Raw genomic sequence first — 19,986 nt, forward strand, 5'->3', positions numbered from 1 at the left:
AAAATGATCATAAATTCTTATGCAAGAGAAGGGCACCCAGTCCAGGGATATCGTAGATACGTTCATTTGCCCTCTGCTGCTCTGCACCTGATTATGCACAGTAGCATGGGAAAGAGCAGTGCAGTCAAAGACACCATGCTGAGATAACAATTTTGAAACACTGCTGTATCTCTTGAGGTGACCATGTCCTTCAATTAGAAAGGCTGCGACAACACTAGGAAAAATGCTTGTTGCTGGAATAAAATGAGTGACTTGAGCATGAGAAAAAATGCACAAAATTTGGCAGCAGGAAAGCTTTCCTGCCTCAGTGAACATCTTAAAATAGGTAAGTAAAAATAGAATAGATAAAAGTCAATAAATAAACTGACTGATAAACAGTTAGGAACATGATATCTGGGGATCATAAAGCCTCCTTAAACCAAGGATAGATATTGCTGGCCCTTCATCTGCAGTTGCAGGAAAGGCTTGGCTAACCTGGAGTTGAGTCATCTGTATTGCAAACAGATAATAGATGGAAATGAGGTTATTCCAATGATAGAGTCTAAGCACTGAACCATAAGTTTACTAGCTGGTACTTAGGACTGTAAATCAGGCTACAAAGTTGTGCCAGGGCTTGGAAAAAACAGCTGTGGTGGAAGGATACAAGAAGCAGCAAAATGATCTTTTCTGTAGGTGTAGGCAACTTTAAGCATATGGAAAAACCTTACTGACTTCAGTAGTCAGGCACACATTCATAGGTCTTTGCTGACCTGGGGCGTAAAATACTGTATCAGGATTATAGGAAGTGTCTGAGGTAAAGCCAACCTCTGGCAAAGCTTGCAAGATCAGCTTTTAGTCCAAAATGCATAGATCTTCATTTGAAAGAACTCATTAGTGTCTTAGTCTTGTTCCAAACTGCCCTTCTTGCTTTGTAGGTAAACAGCATCCCCTACAGCTTGCTGTGTGGGCAGTCTCTGGAAAACATATTTAGACTCTGATTTTGCTCTGCATGGGTAATTCCCTGCCCTCCTTAGGAGTGTAAGTGCTTGTCTTGTGTCCTATCTAACAGTTTCTCCAGTCTCCACTGTGAACCGTGCTCTGTGCCTCTTTTGCCTTCTTGGCTGCTGCATTCTGTCTTGGAGTTGTTTTTTATATTTTCCTTTTTTTCTTTTTTTTTTTTTCCATACATTCGTATTTCATACACATAATTCTTTGGAAGTACAATTTTGGACTATTTAATTAAGGATTTCAATGGTGAAATGCATGCAAGAACTCAGTGGCACAGAATCTTAGTGACAGAAAAAATAAACATCAGTGTTTTTGTTTTAAAAATTGTTAATGTAATAGGGAGGTACATGAACCATTTAAGAGACTACAGCTAAACCCCTTTCATGCAAGGGAGGGTAGCCAGGGCTTCTTCCTGAGACTAGCAAGCACTAGGGATTATATATTTTATATATTACATATATATGTTATATTTTAAAGCAAAGACAGATGAATAACATCTGTGGCCCACGTTTGTGACAGAAGCTTGTGCTCAGTTCTGTCATCCCAGGATGATCACTGGTAAGAAATCAGCTTTGAGGCACAAATGTTCTTTTCCCTAAAATTGTATCTTACGTGCTCTTTCAGTTATATATCCCATGGTTACTCTTATCTATTTTCTGTTAATATACCTCTCAGCAAAAATTGAATATGCATTTCTGTTTTCCTAATTGTTACAGAAAGGAAGTATTTTCTGTTATCTTAGGGAGACAAGACAATGAAAAATATATTATGCTGAAGTTACTGAAAAATGATAATGGAAATTTTCTGCTATTTCTAATTGTTCATTTATTTGTTTTTTGTTTTTTTAATTCTGAACAACTTGCAGAGCCAGTGATTTAGCTGGAGGAAATGGCTAATAATACATTGTTATTAGCTTCATGTAATTGACAAAAATGCATATATTGACAATTTAGATTAAAGAGTATACATTATTTTATATTGTAATAAAACCAACTTTGGGGAGTATTTTTTGACAGATTTTGGTAGTTTCAGATTGCAAGCAGGCTTACGCAAAAAACTCATTTCTTACAGGGAAAATGTGCATTTATTGTTCAAGATTAGCTCAGACGGCTTGAGACTATTATGGATGCAGAAATTGAATAACAACACTGAGGATCTTTGATACTCTTTGATCAGCAGCAACCTATTTGCTTAGAAATACCGCAAGTATTTACACTCCCAGCCAGACTCCCATGTTCATCCACACAGAATTTTAGTGGAATGCCTAGAAATGAGTTCTTGCCCTCATTCCAAGGGGGTTCTGATGCTGCTGCTGTTGCCTGTGATCCTAAGTGCCAGTGTGCTATCTTAGTGATTGATCACAAACTGGTGTATTTATGGCTGTATTTATCATTAAAAAAAAAAATAAAAGGGGGGGATTGGATTCTAATGAATTAATGTCTGTGTGTTTTCAGGTTTATTCTCATAAAATAACTGTATATTGGAGGGGGAAAGGGACTCCCTGCCATCTCACTTCAGGAATCTTATGATTTATTGCGTAGCATCTGACAGGGAGACAGAGAGATGCTGCCCAACTCCTGAGTAGATGCTTTGAGTCAATTCTGAAACATTTTCCATTTCTCCCTGGGCTTTGAAGATAATAGATGGTTTTGTAGTAGATGCAGGGTGTGAAGTATTGGTTCCCAATTCTGATACATGGGAAATAATTACCTCAAAACTATTTTATCTTCTTGAAATACCAAAATATTAATGGAAAAGTTAAGAGTTCATAGTGTTGCTTCCGTCAGTACAGCTCTAGAGTCAGACCTGGCATAGTCCTGAGACTTGAAATTCTTAGTTCTAGTCTCAGCCTCATGTCTGCAAATGTCAGTCAGGAGCAGTAGGTTAGTATTCTTTTCCAGAAGCCTATTTACTTTTGTATGTCATTATGGTAATTTTAAAACTCAGGAGCCACAGGTGTGTGGTGTTGTGGAGATCTTTTCACCTTACAGCTCAGGTAACAAGCCATGCTGTGAAGTCTTGGGATGCGCTTTCACAGGTGGATGGGTTTGGCACTTCTTAAAAGGTGAACTGAGTCTGACTTCAGGCTACTGGTCATTCTGAAGAACCACAACCCAGTTTTTCTCCCTGGAAAGACTTACCAAAAGTTTTGGGATGTGGACTGCTCATTTGCCCAGGTTATGTACGGTATTTGTATCAATATACTGAGCCTTTTCCGGTAGTCTGGAAATTGCAGGCTACTGTCATTGCTGTCATTGCAGACTAAGAATTTTTACTGCATCTCATTGAGGCCTTTGGTGCATCCTGATGCAGTTATCCTCTGGGAACTGCTTGTACTGTAGCACCCAATCATGGCAGTGAATTAGTGAGCTGTTACTGAACACTAATTACAGGAAAAAAAGGGGGTTGCAAAATAAAAGAAAAAGGCCTTGAAGTGCAAGGGTCCTGTAGAAACTTTTAATACTGTAATAGAGTAAGGGGATATGTTCACAGTGAGAACTAATTGCTTTTCTCTGTGGTAACTGTCTCATATTTATGTAGCAATTAGTAACAACCCAGGGAAAGGAAGAAAATTCCTCTTGCTCTTCACATAGATGCTGCTTCAAGTCTTACATCTAGAATGCACTGTAAGCTTCAGATAAGCTACTTGGTGCAGGAGCTTATGATACACACAGATCCAAGTAACTTGGGCAAAATATGTCTGACATCAGTGTTATTCATAAAGCACATTTTTATTGTCTACACTGTAGCTCAAGGTTGGAGAGGACTGGCAGCATCAAGGAATGTCCCGAAGTCCCTAGCAGAAGCCATTGAGTCTGATAGCACCCTCTAAATAGTTGACTTTATCTGGCTTAAGCAATGCTGGTTTAATTTTCCCACAGGGGTGAAGCTGCTGAATGGTAACTAGCTAGGTGGGTGGGAAAGGAGCTCCAAGTGAATCACTGGGCTGTGAGCTGGTCCATCTCTGGGAGGCTGCTCTCCAGGGGAGAAAGGGAGAGACAGTGATGGCCTTGTGGCTGCCCTTCTACTCTTGCTGCTAGAAACAATGCTGCTCTGTGGTAGGAGTCGGAAGGCAGGTAGAAGGAGGCTATTGTTTTCTTCTCCCAAGTCCTCCTGGAGGTAGAACAGTTCTGAGAGGAATGGGACAGGTTTCTTCCAGGCAGGGCTCCTGTGCCCAATGCTTCCTGGGCCTCAGGTGCTTTTACCTCAAAACTTCATCCAGGACTCTTAGCAGATTAAAAAACAGAAAAGGAGAGAAATCCTCTGCACTGTGGCCGATGTGCTATTTTGTGTACAGTGATATAGAGAGAGATTTCCTGTGTATACCTGCATTTAGTGAGAGGGGGTGTGCTCAAGCAAACACGCTGTAATTTATTTCAGATTACTGATGAGCATTGTAACAGGTGTACATTTTAGATAAAGTACTTTCCATGCTGTTAGTGGGGTTTTGTTACTTATTGTTATTGAGAAAAATCTTTTGTCTTACATCTAGTTTTCCCTGTGGTTGCACTTTGCCTCTTTTTCCTGCCATTTAAGGCGGCAACAGAGAGATCCAGAAGGGTTTCAGAGAGACATACAGCTGTTTTCACACTGGTAAGTTAAATGTGTTACAAAAAGATGCCACATAGTTTCCTTTTTTTTTTTTTTTAACTATATTTCAGGTACCTCTTATACCTACAAATAAAAAGGGATATTTTCCATGGCCGTTTGCTGTGTTCTTTTTCTGATGCTGCCTACCTGGGTGCCTGTATTGTCCAAGGTAAGTACAAGCAGCGGGCTTTTTTAAATACGTAACTGATAGGAGTGTTCAATATAAAAAGAAACTCAAAACTGTTGCAGGAATATAGCTAACAATAGCCTTTTTTTGGTTGCTGTCATTGCACTGTTTCCCTACGCTGACGTGCACTGTAAAGTGTTTCAAGTAATTCAGCCATTTAGCCAATTAAAACCAAGCTGGAATTTAAAAACCCTAATGGGTTATCTTGGAATTAAAGTGAAAAATTATGGCATTAATATTAGATTGCATTTACAAACAAAGCAAAATTCTGTTCTGAATCCTGAATGTAAATTCCTATTCCATTTGACCTAAGCAGGATAAAGTGTCATTCAGTGCCCTTTCTTAGAGTATGGAAGACCTCTGTAATGATGCAATCCCTGGGAAAAAGAGTAGATGTAATTCAAGGAGAAAGGTTCTTAATTGTTTTTAATTCTCCCCTTCATTTCCTTAGAAATACAGGAATATGTCTTGAATTGCACACAGAGAAATAACTGGATGTCTGATTAGGCACATTGTATGTGTGGAAGTTCCCTTCCTTCTGCCTTAACAGGAATGAAGGTCTTAATGCGTTATAAGGCAGAGTATCCAAACCAAGACTGTGTCAGGACTTTATTAAAAGAGGCTTATTTAGAAAGCTAAACCACTAAATGCCATGTTTGGGTACCTAAGTGACACAACTTTTAGAAGAGGAATAAAATACTATAGACAAGTGTGTATAATGTTGCAGCCTGTGCTTCTCTGCTAGAACAGAATTAAACCAGTACATATCAGCTAGGATAAATTGGTGTAAAAAAGAGGAGAATCTGAGGTGCATTGTTTCAGTTCTGCCTGGTACCAGAATGGCAGGTACTTAAAGCAGAAAGATTACCTATGCCTCTGGTTTACACAGCATGTTTCTGACACAGAAAGTAGTTTAGGATTGCTAATTACTGCTGCAGCTAATAAACATGAACTTCACTTAAAACTCATTGATTGGAGGGCAGTTATAAGGATTTTTTTTGTTTCAGTTAACTATTGGTTCTTTAAAGCAGCATTTCTTGAGAGATGCTGGATTCTTACCAATCATGGGAGTATCTTGAATTACACGATATTTACTGACTTTTTTTAATGTTAACTAATGTGGAAATCGAATTTATGTATTCTTTTTCTTGTGTTTTGGATCTGTTTAGCTGAGCTTGGTGATTATGATCCTGAGGAACACCCAGAGAATTACATCAGCGATTTTAAGATTTTTCCCAAGCAGTCACAAAAACTCGAGAAGAAAATAGCTGAAATGCATAAAAATGAATTCAGGTAATTTAGAAAGCTGTTTGGCAATGAGCTAAGAAACACTTTTGTATTTCCAAATAGAGAATGTTAAGTCAGGAGGGTTTGTTTCTTGGATTACAAAAGATGCTCTACCAGTATACAGTTCAATATGCCATTACGTCATAGTGGTTTTTCTTTTCCTGTTAGCCTTCATTAATCATAGCTGATTCCTGAATGTGTGCTGGTAATTTAAACTGCATTTACTTCAAATGTAGGTCTGGTTAGTGGGAGTGGCTCACATCATGAATGCTGCTCTGGTTGATTCGTGGGATAACATCTTTTACTTAGAGATCACACGTCTTTTGCTGTGAAATTTCTGTATGTAGTGGAATTACAGAAGTATTGATAGATTTTGACCTGACAGAAACTAAGTTATCTTATCTGTAGTTTGTTAACATGGTGGCAAATTGCATGGAAATGTATTTAAATAACTTATTTGGAAGACTAAGGAGGTGAGATTCAGAACTCTGCATGCTCTTTTTATGTCCTAAACTTCTAATAGTGTGACAGTGGGGATGGACACAGATCAATCATTTTTTTTTGGTTTCCAAGTTGAACGTGTCCCAGAGGTACCGTGTTTCTGGGAGAGATGTAGGCGTGCGTTGTGCAACTCTACCCTCTTCAGGATTGTAAGCAAATGACATGCAAGTAGTCTGAGGGCAGCTTGTTCGGTGTCCCAGGTGGCTTGCTTAGTTGGGAATAGCCCTTTGAAACCCTGGAGAGAAATAGGATGTGCAGAAAATCAAATTAAAGGAAATGAATAATTACATAAAGTAGAAGAATGATTTTTATTCAAAGATTACAAGGCCCTTTGCACTTGCTTAAAACCCCTGTGATTTGTTTTCATATTGCAACATGTATAAATACTTTGTGGGAGACCGTCGGAAGCTTTGCTGAAATCAAGATAGACAGCATCCCCTTGTCTTCTCAGTCAGTCATTTCATCATAGAAGGCTATTGGATTAGTCAAGCATGATTTCTGCTTGATGAATCCATGTTGACTACTCCTGATAACCTTCTTTTCCTCCATGTGCTTAGAGATGACATTCAGGATGTGCTGTTCTATTACCTTTCAAGGGATGAAGGTGAAGCTGACTGGCCTGTAATTTCCTAGGTCCTCCTTTTTGCCCTTTTTGAAGACTGGAGTGACACTGGCTTTTTGCCAGTCCTCAGGAAGCTCTCGTTTTCTATAAACTTGTTCTCCAGTCTTTCAAAGATAACGGAAAGTGGCTTGGCAGTAACATCTGCCTCTGTCCTCTTCCTGATAAGGTGGCCTGTAGTAAATGCCCACAAGACCCATGTCAGCCTGCCCTTTAATTCTTACCCGTAACCTCTTGTCTTATTCTTTATCCACCCCTAGGCAGAGCTTGATACCTTCCAGTTACTCTCACACACAAAGAGCAACTCTATCATCTTGCCTTGCTAGTCTGTCTTTCAAAAGTATGCAGCTATCCATGACAGCATTCCAGTTACGCAAGCTATCCCACCATATATCTCTAATTGCAATGAGACTGTGTCCCTGCACTGTACAGAAATCTCTAGTTCTTCCCGTTTATTCCCCATGCTGCATGTGTTGGTGTACAGACACTTCAGAGAGGTAATTGAGCATGCACACTATTCAGGAGGGGTGCAAGAAGATTTGTGATAGCCGTACACACTCTTGAGGTGGTTGGCTTTCTAGTTCTCATCTCAGGAGACAGCTAAGGAGCATTCATTGCTGCTCTGGCTGGCCTGGCTTATTCGTGAGTTGGATGTGATGGTATGAGTGATGCCACTACGGATACCACCAATGAGTGACTTCATTTGAAAGCCCCCCTCACCAAGCTGGCCACTTCTAGACAGGTGGATCCCATCCTTCCCTAACAGGCTGTAGTCATCAAAGAATGTCCCATTGTCATTAAAGCCAGAATTCTCAAGACAGCACCAGTCATGAATCCAGGAGCTGATTTGCATTATACATCTATTTCTGGCTGAATCCTCTCTACCTGTTAGAATGGAATAAAAGATAACTTGGGCACCAGTATTTTTCACTTGCACCCTCAAGTCTTTATAGTCTTTGATTCTGCCCAGGTTCTGGCTTGTGGTGTCGTTTGAAAAAGAAGCAGTTTTCTTTCACTTACTGCAGTATCTGATGTGTCTTACCTGTTAGCCTAGTTACAAAGACAGTTTCAGAGATGTCTGGACAGTACTGTAGTTCTGTCTTCCAAAAATTGATCATCCTATTACATTTTTTTACATCAGACATTCGCTGTTCACATGGAAGTTTTACCTTTTTTGGATATTTAATTCCGTGGATCTCTATTCTAGGAGTACAAATTAATAAAACATAACTGTCATATAATGAACTGTACATAGAGAGGTCAGAGCTTGATGATCAGGTTTCTATATCTAGCTGGAAAAGATAGCTAAAAAAAGCATTGAGCTAATAGTCTTCTGTCTAGTATTGATTAGCACAACTGATTCACTGCATTCAGCAAGTTGACTTTTCTGATAAGAACTGATATTTTGCTGAGTATTTCTGAAAATGCTGCAGAAATTTCCCTGGCCTTTTTGAAACAAAATATTTGAATCGCATGTTAGCTGAAAGCCAGCACTGGAGCTAAAAGCTAACATGAGGAGAGTGTAAGAGACTAAGAGCCATTTTAGTCCAGCTGCCATTCTGCTACATTCAGAAGAGTTATTTGTGAGTTTCAGCACTGCAGCTGGGTTTGATTCTTTGTTTTCTTCAGATGTGTAAATAAAAAAGATCATGCAGCAAGGTTCCAAATAACCAAAGACTTGTGCCTTGGAAGAAGCCATTTCTTCACTGAATTCTGTCCCAGCATCTTCAAGGCCTGTTCACTGGGACATCTTTTCTTCTACAGGATGATGTGAGAGGCACATAAAGACCATGAGGGGAGTGCATGGGAAGCAGCAGTAGGGTACTGTGACAGCTGCCAGTAACTTAGTGACTCATGGTGTGCCATTTAGAAGCCTTGTTCTTATTAATTAAACCATGTATGCCTCCATTTCTTATCGTTGTTGCTGTGAAAACATCACTGATTTTAGCAAAATGTGACCTTCTGTGTTACTTCCCAGTGCACTTAATTGCAAAAACTTAAATTTGACAGGCAGAAATGCATGTCAGTTTTATTGAGCTGTGATTACCTTATGAATTTTAATTAATTAGTCTTCCCTCATGGAGAAAGGGAGAGGTACAAGAATTACTTCATTTAACCTTACCAGCAATGGGGCAAACACATGCCTTGATTTAATCACAATACATATGCTCATTTCCTTGTCATTTGAAGTAAGTCCTCTTTTGAAACATGGTATACTGCTGGGAGATGAAGAGATAATGCTCTGTGACTTAAAATCTTAGAATATGTGAGGATGTTACTAGGAGCTTATGAGACTTGGAGACTTGTTCTTGAAAGAACTCAAAATTGATTTGAGTGTCATGTTTCTGGGTATGGTTACAACAGAGCATAGCTACTGAAAAAATAGCTACTTGCATCTCTGTTTCCCTGCCACTCTTAACAGATTGAGAAAAATTTGGACCATACAAATCTAGATATTCTGTGAGTGTATTCTGGTGTACCTGTTTCTCCAAGTGAACTGAATGCTAAGGTCCCTCCCCAACCAAATAAAGGTTGTTCATTTGCATGTCCCTTATCCCTTTTAGTTAGATATGTGCAAGTGTTTCTAAGGTTGAATTGTACATCACATCAGTGAAATGATCCAAGTTAAAAAATATCTTTCTTTTGCTTGACTTCCATGCAAAAGTACATGGAACCACATGTTTAGTTCTCACTTATTTGGCAGTATTAAAGACACTTAATACACTGCACTGTGCTCAGTATATAAAGCTGCAGTTAATTTTGATTTCTTTTTACAGCAAGCTTCCATCTTAAAAAATTTATTAAAAAATTCTGTATAGATTTGTGGAAAACCATACCAAAACTAACCCATCAAATCAAGTTAAGCAGAGTCATGACATCTTCTAGGTAGAGGAAACGAATGCTGAGTGAAAGGTTAATTATTCAAGCATGACAACAGGGATTATTAGGAATACTGGGCTTTTATGTGAAAGATCACTCAGATGATCTTCATAATCTCTTAGGGATTTGAGATTTTGTTGGGCTTTTTTTTAGGAGTTTGCTCTTTTCAGATATTCCCAAAACAGTTGTACTTTTTCCATGGCAGAGTTACTAGTGCTCATTTATTCAGGCAACCGGCATTAATAGACAGCAAAGTTGTACTTCTAGCTGTTGCTATTGGATTTTGTGGGATCCTCTTACAAAGCAATGGACTTCTACTTATCTACGCACCTTTGTCAGTACTAGCTTCAGAAAACCAAATAAAGCATCAGATGTTTTCAGTGCAGTCACATTCCTTTTTCCCTTTTCTACAACAAATAGTCCTTCTTATGAATTTATATCAAATCCTATGTCCTGTAGCAGAACATTTGTTATTCTGTTAAAATTCCCTTGCTTTTGGGAGCTATCTGCCAGGCAGAACTCCCGGAGGCCAGACACCTGAAAATACAGAGATTTCCAAAAAGAAGATCCACATAAATCCCTATCAAGGGAATTTTGTAGGAATCAGAAAGGATTTTTCCCTTTTTTCTTTTTTTGAAAGGGTTTAGTGGTTGAAAATTATTTTTTTTTAAATCCCACCTGAAAACTGATAATCAATTTTCACTTCTTTCTAATACGAAATATTGTGCCATGTAATTTGTATGAAAGTGTTATGTAAACAGCGATTAATTTATCTGAAATCCCTATGCAAACATTGACTTTTCCCTGTAAATTACAGAGTTACATGATCTGTTCAGATGCCTGTTTCCCAGGCTGACCTGGGACCTGCTTGGTATGGCCAGTGTGGGTACAAGCTCAAAACGGGCGAGTGCTACTGAATGGGCTGTTTTCTCCATTTTGTTTATCAAATATTATGTTTTTTGCAGAAGTCCTATGTGGGAGAACATCTTTTGGGAGAAGAGAAGTTTCCTCGGAGGGCATGAAATCACCTCCGTGTTCTGCTATTAACTATCTCAAAAGCAATTTAAACTTTTAAGCTAAAGGGCAGTATTCTTTTGAAAACCAGAGTAACAAATTAATGCTTGTCTTTGATCCAAGCTGAATTAAAAGTGTTGTCTAAATTTTATTTGAAAGGCATATGACATTTTTTATCCTTTGCTGTATCATCTGTACTGTAACTCCTCAGTGGGGATTTAAGCACTTCTAACTTCCCTCTGCTGCTCTAACTCGTACTGTATTCCTGTCACTGTACAATCAGTTACAATGTGTGCTCAAACTCTGGTGCCAGCAGGAGTACAGGATTTCCCAATCCCTGCTGCTCTGGCTCTCCAGCTTTTCTGCAGACATGGAGCTGTCACTGGAGCCACTGGCAAGCGTAACTACAAATGTTTCTAACTATATTCTGGGAGGCTGTCCTAGAAGACCTGGCAAGCCTTGCTAGAAAATGCTTCTCTGTTTGGGTGTTAATATCATTTGATCAAAGATTAAAGCAACTTCTTGCATACTGTTGAATACATTAAAAAGTGCTAAACCTGAATTCCCATTTAGCAAGTCCAGGATAAGGTGGATCTTGTATTTCACTTAAGAGGTTCTTGCAATTAAAACTATATTATCTGCTCTTATGCATTTAATACTGGGAGCACATTCTCCTGTGCTTTAAATTTAGCTTCGTGTACTACCCTAATCGTATTGGTATTTCACGGTCTCATATGCATGAAGAGAATCCTGTCAGAAGGCATACAGTGTGCTCCAAAGCTTGCAAGTCATGTTACTGTCACAGAAGTCTCTTTGCTGGGGACTAAGATCTGTTGAAGTTTACATGAAAGGGAGAGAGGAGTTTGCAAAAGAGCAGGAGTTAGGCTGGAACAGGAATAGGCTGACTTTGAGGCTGAAGGACCCAAAGTCTTTGTAGTTCTCAGTTATGCAAAGTAGACCAAGGGCTTCAGAGAGGTGAGGAGGATGATGATGTGTAGTGGGAGTTCAGAGGCAGATAGTGGTGACAGCTGCTCAGGGTGCCACCTACGTTACAGCCTTGGGCTGCACTGAATGTCCTCTTCATTTCAGCCTTGACAGCCCAAGCTGGCTCATTTACAGTTTCCCAGTATAGGCATTTAGGTTTATCCATGAGGCTGTTAAGTTTGCACATGTACATTGGCCCATGGCAGGGTGGTTGGAAGTAGGTGATCTTAAGGTCCTTTCCAACCTTAACTATTCTATGATACTATGTCACTGAAACTTCAGTATTATCTAATTCTCTCTCATTTAGCAATCATCTCATATTAAGATGCCATAGTGTTTGTTGTAATAGGTGAATAGTTTGTTTCTATTCTGCTATAATTTTCTGGTGTATTTTTTTGCTCCATAACTCCTACCAGTTGTAATTTGACTAAATGTACATTTATATATATTTATTAGACGTTTGAAATAACAGATTCTCTTGGTCTCCTAGTCCTTTCCCAGAAGAGAGTATTTCCTGAAGGTTTATGGTAAGGAGCAGCTGAGCATCATTTTAATGGGAGATACAGTTGTGTCAGTAATCTAGAGAAAGGAACTTCACAGACAAAAGAGGTGTCTTTCTCCCTGCTCTTCTCCCAGAGTTCTGATACAATGAAAAACTGAAAAGACACATAAAGACATGTGATTTTTCTTTTAATGGGAACTCCAAGAAGTACTCAATAGAAAGGATAACCTACTTGAATTGAAAAAGGTATCTATTTTTACTGTAAGTGACTGTTTTTTAGCTTTAGGAAAGATTTAGTGCATGTATGTGTGCACAGGCTTTTCCCCCTGCCGCTCTCTTCCCTTCCTCTTGTGAAGACTAGTCATAACCATGACCCACAAACATGATTGCTTTCTTTACCAAGCTAGTTGCTGCTTATCTCATGGAGGGGTTTGGATTCACGTTCTGCATGTTTAGCATACTGCTGAATTCAGATGTCTATGTGAATTTCTGAAATGTAGGGATTTCTTCATCTGCTGAAAGGACCTATTACCTCTGCCTTCTTCCTCCCTCCCCCCTCTTCTTCCCTCCCCACCTCTTCTTTATCTGGGAGGCTTTATGGGCTAGGTGTGGCAGCACCAGACAGATGAATCTACGTGATATTAAAACCAGATAGCTCACGAGATGTCTCTGTATCATGGGGATAGTTTTAAAATTAATAACAGGTAAATTAAAACTGCATTTACTCCATGAATATATGCTGTCTGTTGAGTAGGCTTAAAGTCGTCTGGGTTACTGCATCAATTTAAGAAGTTGAAATACAAATACCTAAACACAGGCTTCAGAGATACTGTCTCAACCTCTCTGAAAGAACACAGGTCATCTGAAATGTTCTGGTAGAAGGAGTTATGTAAGTGGCACATGTCATAAAACTGTGCGTGATGTAAAATAAAACCCATAAGAATTTAATAGAGTTGGTAAAAGAGTTTTAAAGAGATTATTTGGGGTTTTGTCATCTATCTGAGAGAAAAAAAACAGTTTTTCAGTACAAGTTAAAATTGATATTTGAGTGTTCTTCAGTTTTCTAAGTTTTATGTGTTCCTGCAATATTTCAGCAATTCTACTGGCCCGTGATAGGGTCTCTTTTCATATGCAGACCGTTTCAAAGGCTGTTCTCCTATTGATGAGGTGGCCCAGCCAGTTCTCAGGGAAACAGTGCTGCTGCATGGGCAATGTGCAAAGCATGGCCTCGCTAATTTAACAAACTGAGAAACAGCCTGCATCACAATTTCACTTATCAGTGTCTGCATTTAGTGTTTGTGCTGTTGTCTCCAATACAACTGAAATACTGATAATTGTAGCAGATTTGTTTCATTACCACATAGTCCTCCTTAGGACCTTCATCATGACTAAAAATGCTAGCAAAGAAACATCTCCACTGTCTGCCCAAATCTCCTGAGCTTAAAGGAAAAGTAAAAACTACTCAAGACCTTAAACACTGTAATTGTATAGCAATTTGAGTCTCAACCACCTGTAAAAATATTTGAAGAAACAACAGCAAAATCTCAACCATGTGGTAAGCAGTTCTGTGATTGCTGTATGGTGTAGCTAAACCTGTTGATTCTTTATGTAGAATTTTGGCTTTTTTTTAGGTTAAAAGGAAACCCAGGTAACCTTTTCTGCAGAGAGATGTACAAGATCTGGAATATAGCAAAGAGAATATTTCCTAGATGAAGATCCTTCTTGAAATAGTTACTGTGGTCTCCTGAGGACGCAGTGAAGTATCTCCACAGTTGCAGGACAGGGTGAAGGATGTCTGATGGAGACTGAGTCTATGTTAGTTAAAGGTTTATGGCTGGTACTTTTCCCTGGTTTGCATGGAGGTGAACATGTAATGTTTCCAGAGGCCAGATCATTATATACACATGTATTTATTCTTTGAAGTAAGTCTATTGAAACACCCTCTTGTTTAATCGAACATGGGGCATGCTCAAGCACAGGATTCCTGTTGTATTCTGCAGCAAGTAACTCTGACATAGAGATAGGAAAAAGGATGGACAATAATTATGTCTTTTATTATTATTATGAACAGTGTGTTGATAGGAGTATCTCACAGCACTTCGTAAGTCAGTAGGGGAATCAGGGAAGACAGATGAAGTGGCTTCACTGAGATAATTTAGGAACCAAGAAACCAAGAATAGCATTGAAAATGGTTTTTACTTGCTGTTATTGCTATACAGTCTTCGCTGTTTGTTTAAAGGAATTAATGCTCAATCCTGTGCTATCTCATCCTTGACTTTCATTAAGTTTCACTACTTCAGTTTGTAAGAGATGCATACCTCAAAGGAAAGGTATGAAGGGGAGAAAATTCTAGAGTGAATTGCAAAACAAGTAGATCACTGCTGTGGCACACCGTGGAAGTATTCCCTGTTGAGCTTCTAGCTTTTGAAGTGCTTCAGAGTTGGAGACCCTGTGGGGAATAAACAGAGCTTGTACATCCTCTACTGTGTACTTCTCATGAGCCTAAAGGAAAAAGCAGAGCGTGTTGCAGACTTCTAAGTCTTCTGTTAAAGTCTTTGTTTGATTAAAATTTTATCAGGAATTCTTAGATTGATTGATTCCAAGGTTGAATAATTAATTCATGACTAATAATTGTGGAGCTGTAATTTCATAAGTAATCCACATTTTATTATTTGTATTGTATACAGAAAGTTTTCTGTGTAATGGTTTCCTTTAGTGGTCCAGTTCAGAACCTTCAGCAAACTCCAGCTGTGTGCTGTAGTGGTTGCAATATATGGAAATAATGCTGAACACTTACTGAAAAATTTGTGAAGTCGTATAAGGTCAAAAGGAGTGAATGCAATGAGAGAGAAACCTGACTTTCCTGAGAGAACTGAGTTACAAAACAGGAAAGATGCACAGGAAAGACACACTGTGTAAGGCTGTTTGTTGAATATAGAAAGCTTAAAGACTTTTTAACAGAGCCTGTCAAAGGCATATCTAGTGTTAAATCACTGATTAACAAAAAGATGTTGACTTTGCTGATAGGATTTGCTATAGTTACATTTTCATTTAGCAAGGAAAATTTCAGTGGTAAGTTAGAGATGAAAACTGTATTATCAAGACTTGAAAATCCCTTCATAAGGGATCAATGAGGATTTTTTCATTTCATATTACCCTTGATGTTCTTTTAAGGCTTTGCACGGTAGCTATTTGATTAGCCTGTAATCTGATAAAATCAAACTTGTCCATGTCTTACGGTTTGTTTTTTTTTCCCTAAATACCACAGCTTCTTCCACTTGACATGCACAGACAGCGTAGTTTCAGAAGCTGTAGTTGAGAAGAGCAGGGTAATTCTTTTTTAATGTCTCTCTTTAATAATAATTGCAATTCAATATTTTTGGTGAGGTGTCACTGCCCATGGCAGGGAGATTGGAACCAGGTGATCTTAAGGTCCCTTCCAATCCAAAACATTCTGTGATTCTATGCCACACCCCACACCCCCCCCAATCACATTTTCCAAACTAATTGTCACTTTTTATCCATTAAAACCAGAACACTGACTACTTTCCTTTGAACCAGTAAAGGGAGGTGGAAAAAGATGCATTTTATGATTTTATTTTTTTGTGAGGCCCAGTCTCCAATAAGCAATCAGACCATCTGGTCTTTTTGCTTCTTACTATGCAACATAAGTGTTCTAAGTAGTTTAGGTCAAGTTAGTTAATTATGTCTGTCCTATGCAGTTGGTTGGTACAAACTTGTTGGCTTTTTAAGGCTCATTTATGGTCTTACAGTTGAGATTACACTTAAAGTTGTGATTTATTAGTATTGAAAAGGGAGAAGAACTGTTTAGTACATTGTTACTAAATGGTGATTGGGAAAATTAGCATTTTTGTTTTGTTTGCTGCTTTCATGGTGTCTTCCCCTTAAATATTTAGCTGTGTAAATATGCATTTAAAATTTTTGGTGTTCTGCTTGAACATGTTCTGCTCCATTGAAAAGTGTTGAGAAAGAGACCAAAAAGAAGAGCACTTATTCTATAATCTTGTGTGGGTTTTTTCTTTAAAAGCTAAACATCAACAAAAATGTAATCTGAAATAAAGTGCATAGTGTAGTATGAAAGAGGACCAAAAGGCATACGGAAGACCCCAAAAGATGTATCATGGTGTTGACTGAGAGGTGACGAGAAGTGAAGTACAAACGAGCACGAGTTCAAACAATGTCACAGAAAAGTTTATTGACACTTACATTGCCATGGGCCATTAGCTTGTTAGGTTCAAGATGGGATTTGACATTCACAAGCATGCTAGACATTGTCTTAATTGTTAAACTGTACTTTGGCTGTGTACTGAATCTCATATGTCAATGCTTGTTAAGTTTCTAGCTACTTGAGGATAACAGATTACAGGGAAATTATTCTACACCAGTACACGGAGCAGTTTTTAAATGCCAGTTCCCAAGTGCCATTAGTCACAATGTGAGACTGGACCCCAAAATGCAGGGGTAAGATAAAGTATGACTGTTGCCGTGCTCCTTGAAGAACAGAGGCTAACTCTTTGACCCACTGATGATGGCTTATTTTTTGGATAATTTGCATGTGAAGCATTTATGAGGCCTAGCTTTCTAAAGGTCCTAAGCACCGCTAATTGTCACAAAACAGTATTATCTATCAGAATCATATATTCTAGTCATGCAAATACATAAATAAAATAATACTCAGAACAGGCATTGTAAATCTGTAAGAATTCATTGCAACAGTGTTAGAAATGAAGGCATTACAAGAGAAAAAAAATAACAAAACTTACTCTAAAACTCAAGTCTTGCATGTGTATATTCATGGTTAATTATGGACACCCTAAAAATAGGGGCATATAATGGAAATGCTGACAGATTCTGAACGATCATGTTGGTAACAGGCACTGCTATAATTAGGTGTGCATCTGGGTAGACAGTGTAATATGATCTATGATTCTGTGATTCTATGATTGACGTGTTTATATCCTGCGCTGCAAGGAATGTTTGTTAATCTGCACAATCCTTTTAAATTAGTTGGGGAGCAGGAGTTTGTGGAAAACAGGTACTGAGGTTTATTTCATATTCAAGCTGATGTGCATGTACATCAGAAGACAAGAAATACTTGCAGGATATTAGAAAGCTGTGGTTAATGGCAGTAACATGATGTTATCTCAGGACTGAGATAAAAACATCACTGTACAATCAGCAGGAGAAACATGCAAAAAGTTTTCTATCTTTATATTATAAAGAAAACGTAGTTAAAATAGCTTGTATTTCAGTAAGATATTTTCTTTTCTACATTTTTATGTTTTAAACTCCTCCGTCAAAAAGTCTTTTTCTCCAGTTTTTTTTTTTTCCTGTCCTTTCCAACCCTAACCATTCTATGGTTCTATGAAAGTACTGTTTCTTTTGTAATTTCAGAGGTCAGAGCCCAGCTGTTGCTGAATTAAATTTGCTCCTGAAAGCATATTCTTTGGAAACTTATGGTGTTGATCCTCATCCTTGCAAGGTAACAGTTATTTTTGCTAAGATTCAATAAAATGTTCTTTTTGCTAACACTTAATAAAAATACATCTGTTTTTTATCCAATCACAAATACAGAGTAATCTGTAAAATAACTTGGCCTGAAACTACATATTACATTTAAGGCTTGGAAGAACATTAACTGCTCAACATTTCTGCATCAGTCAAAGGAAAGGTCTCTCCAAAGGAAACAGAACATCATAGGAGACTGTCATAGATTGTCATGACAAAAGCTTTTATTATACTTCATAATTTCTCTGCATTTTGTGCAAAAATTTCTCTAAATCCTCCAAGTGTGAAATATTTTGTTTGCCAAGATTTTCAGGATTTAGCATTATTCTGTCCAGAAGATGCAACAAATTGTTAGTCCTTGGCAGATTAGTTCTTCAAACGTCCTCAAAATATGCAGATCTCAGGAAGGGGCAGCAAGCAAAATGTACAGAAGAGGGAACCAGAAATGCATTTGTGTATTCCTCCGCTTTGCTATTTTGTGGTTCTGTAGAAGTAGGTGATTTTAGTTACCAGTTCTGATTATCCCTTACACCTGCATTTTTAATTACTTGAATTACAGTACTTTATTTTTGAGTTAAAAAAATCAAAAAATGACCTTTCCTATTTGAAAGGCAAGTGCACTGAATGCTCTGGTTTGTACTCAAGAATTCTTGCTTATTGTAGCAAACACTGTCAGCAGTACTTCCAACACAGTATCTTGCAGAAGAAAAAAGTATTGTGAAATCTTAAAGTATATCAATGTTGAAGCAGATGTGAATCAATGGTTTGTAATTAGTCTGTACATTACTTATGACATACACAGAAGTATATTTTCAACAAAATTAGTAATATACCTAAGGATTCCCTGGTGTCATCAGCTAGAAGTAGACCGAAACAAAACGTAAGTTGCTGTTATTCATTTAAATGCCTAGAAATAAATAGGCCCTGTATTGCAAGAGCAGTCTTGGTTCTTTAGAAGTGTTCAAAATTGATTTTGAAAGGAAAATAAAATGGAGGTAATCTATAGTGGAGGAACAATTTGTACTGTAAGAAATGCCTCATTGGCTGAGAGGAAAATTATTTTTCCTTTTTTCTTTTTCAAGGACTCAATGGGGATGACTACATTTTTAGGATTCACAGCTGCAGGATTTGTAGTTTTCCAGGGGAATAAAAGAATACATTTGTTAAAATGGTAAGCGTATGAAGTAAGAGGAGATAAATATGCAAGTCTTCTGTGTCTTCCCTTCTTCCTACTATCGTCACCTGCATTTGTTGTCTTTAAGATGAACCATGTGAATATTCCTTTGCTTGTCTGATCGTGTTTCTGTTTTAAAGGATGTTAGATGAGAAGTGTAATAATTTGGTCTTGTTCTTCTTCCAGTGAAAATTATGTCACAGTGTGTATTAATCAACATAATGCACTAATGCTAAAATTGAGTAAGTTAATTTTTCAGCTGTGCTGTAAAACACCAATAAGGCTTATTGTCAAAGATGTCTGGCAGACTTTACAGGAGTCCACCTGCATCTTTATTTGACTCTTGCTAGTTTCTCATTTAATTAACCTCAATTTGAACACTGTAGAAAGATTTATTTGGTAAGCAGAGGAGGAGGTGAGGATGCTCTGAATTTTTATTTTCTAGCCTCTGTTTTTAAGAAGTGGACATTTACACAATTGTCCTTTCCTTTCCTTTCCTTTCCTTTCCTTTCCTTTCCTTTCCTTTCCTTTCCTTTCCTTTCCTTTCCTTTCCTTTCCTTTCCTTTCCTTTCCTTTCCTTTCCTTTCCTTTCCTTTCCTTTCCTTTCCTTTCCTTTCCTTTCCTTTCCTTTCCTTTCCTTTCCTTTCCTTTCCTTTCCTTTCCTTTCCCTTTCCCTTTCCCTTTCCCTTTCCCTTTCCCTTTCCCTTTCCTTCCTTGCCCTTCCCTTGCCC

General features: G+C 38.1%; 1 protein-coding gene across 6 annotated transcripts in view; it reads left to right on the top strand.

Annotated features, from left to right (window-relative positions):
• FRMD3 (FERM domain containing 3) overlaps positions 1-19,986 on the top strand; it is a 136,458-nt gene that overhangs the window by 87,936 nt on the left and 28,536 nt on the right. For 4 of the 6 annotated variants that reach the window (XM_062640675.1, XM_062640692.1, XM_062640722.1 and 1 more), the window contains 4 exons: positions 4,650-4,747; positions 5,935-6,058; positions 17,968-18,055; positions 19,164-19,252. In XM_062640675.1, the coding sequence (XP_062496659.1) occupies positions 4,650-4,747; positions 5,935-6,058; positions 17,968-18,055; positions 19,164-19,252 (399 nt within the window). Of the gene's footprint in view, positions 1-914; positions 1,018-3,929; positions 4,184-4,649; positions 4,748-5,934; positions 6,059-17,967; positions 18,056-19,163; positions 19,253-19,986 lie in introns of those variants that run through there. The other 2 variants (XM_062640712.1, XM_062640702.1) reach the window with 2 other exon arrangements.

This window comes from Pezoporus occidentalis, unplaced genomic scaffold (assembly GCF_034315485.1).
Source record: "Pezoporus occidentalis ecotype Australia unplaced genomic scaffold, CSIRO_AGI_Poc_V1 ctg117, whole genome shotgun sequence".
NCBI classification, from domain to species: domain Eukaryota; kingdom Metazoa; phylum Chordata; class Aves; order Psittaciformes; family Psittacidae; genus Pezoporus; species Pezoporus occidentalis.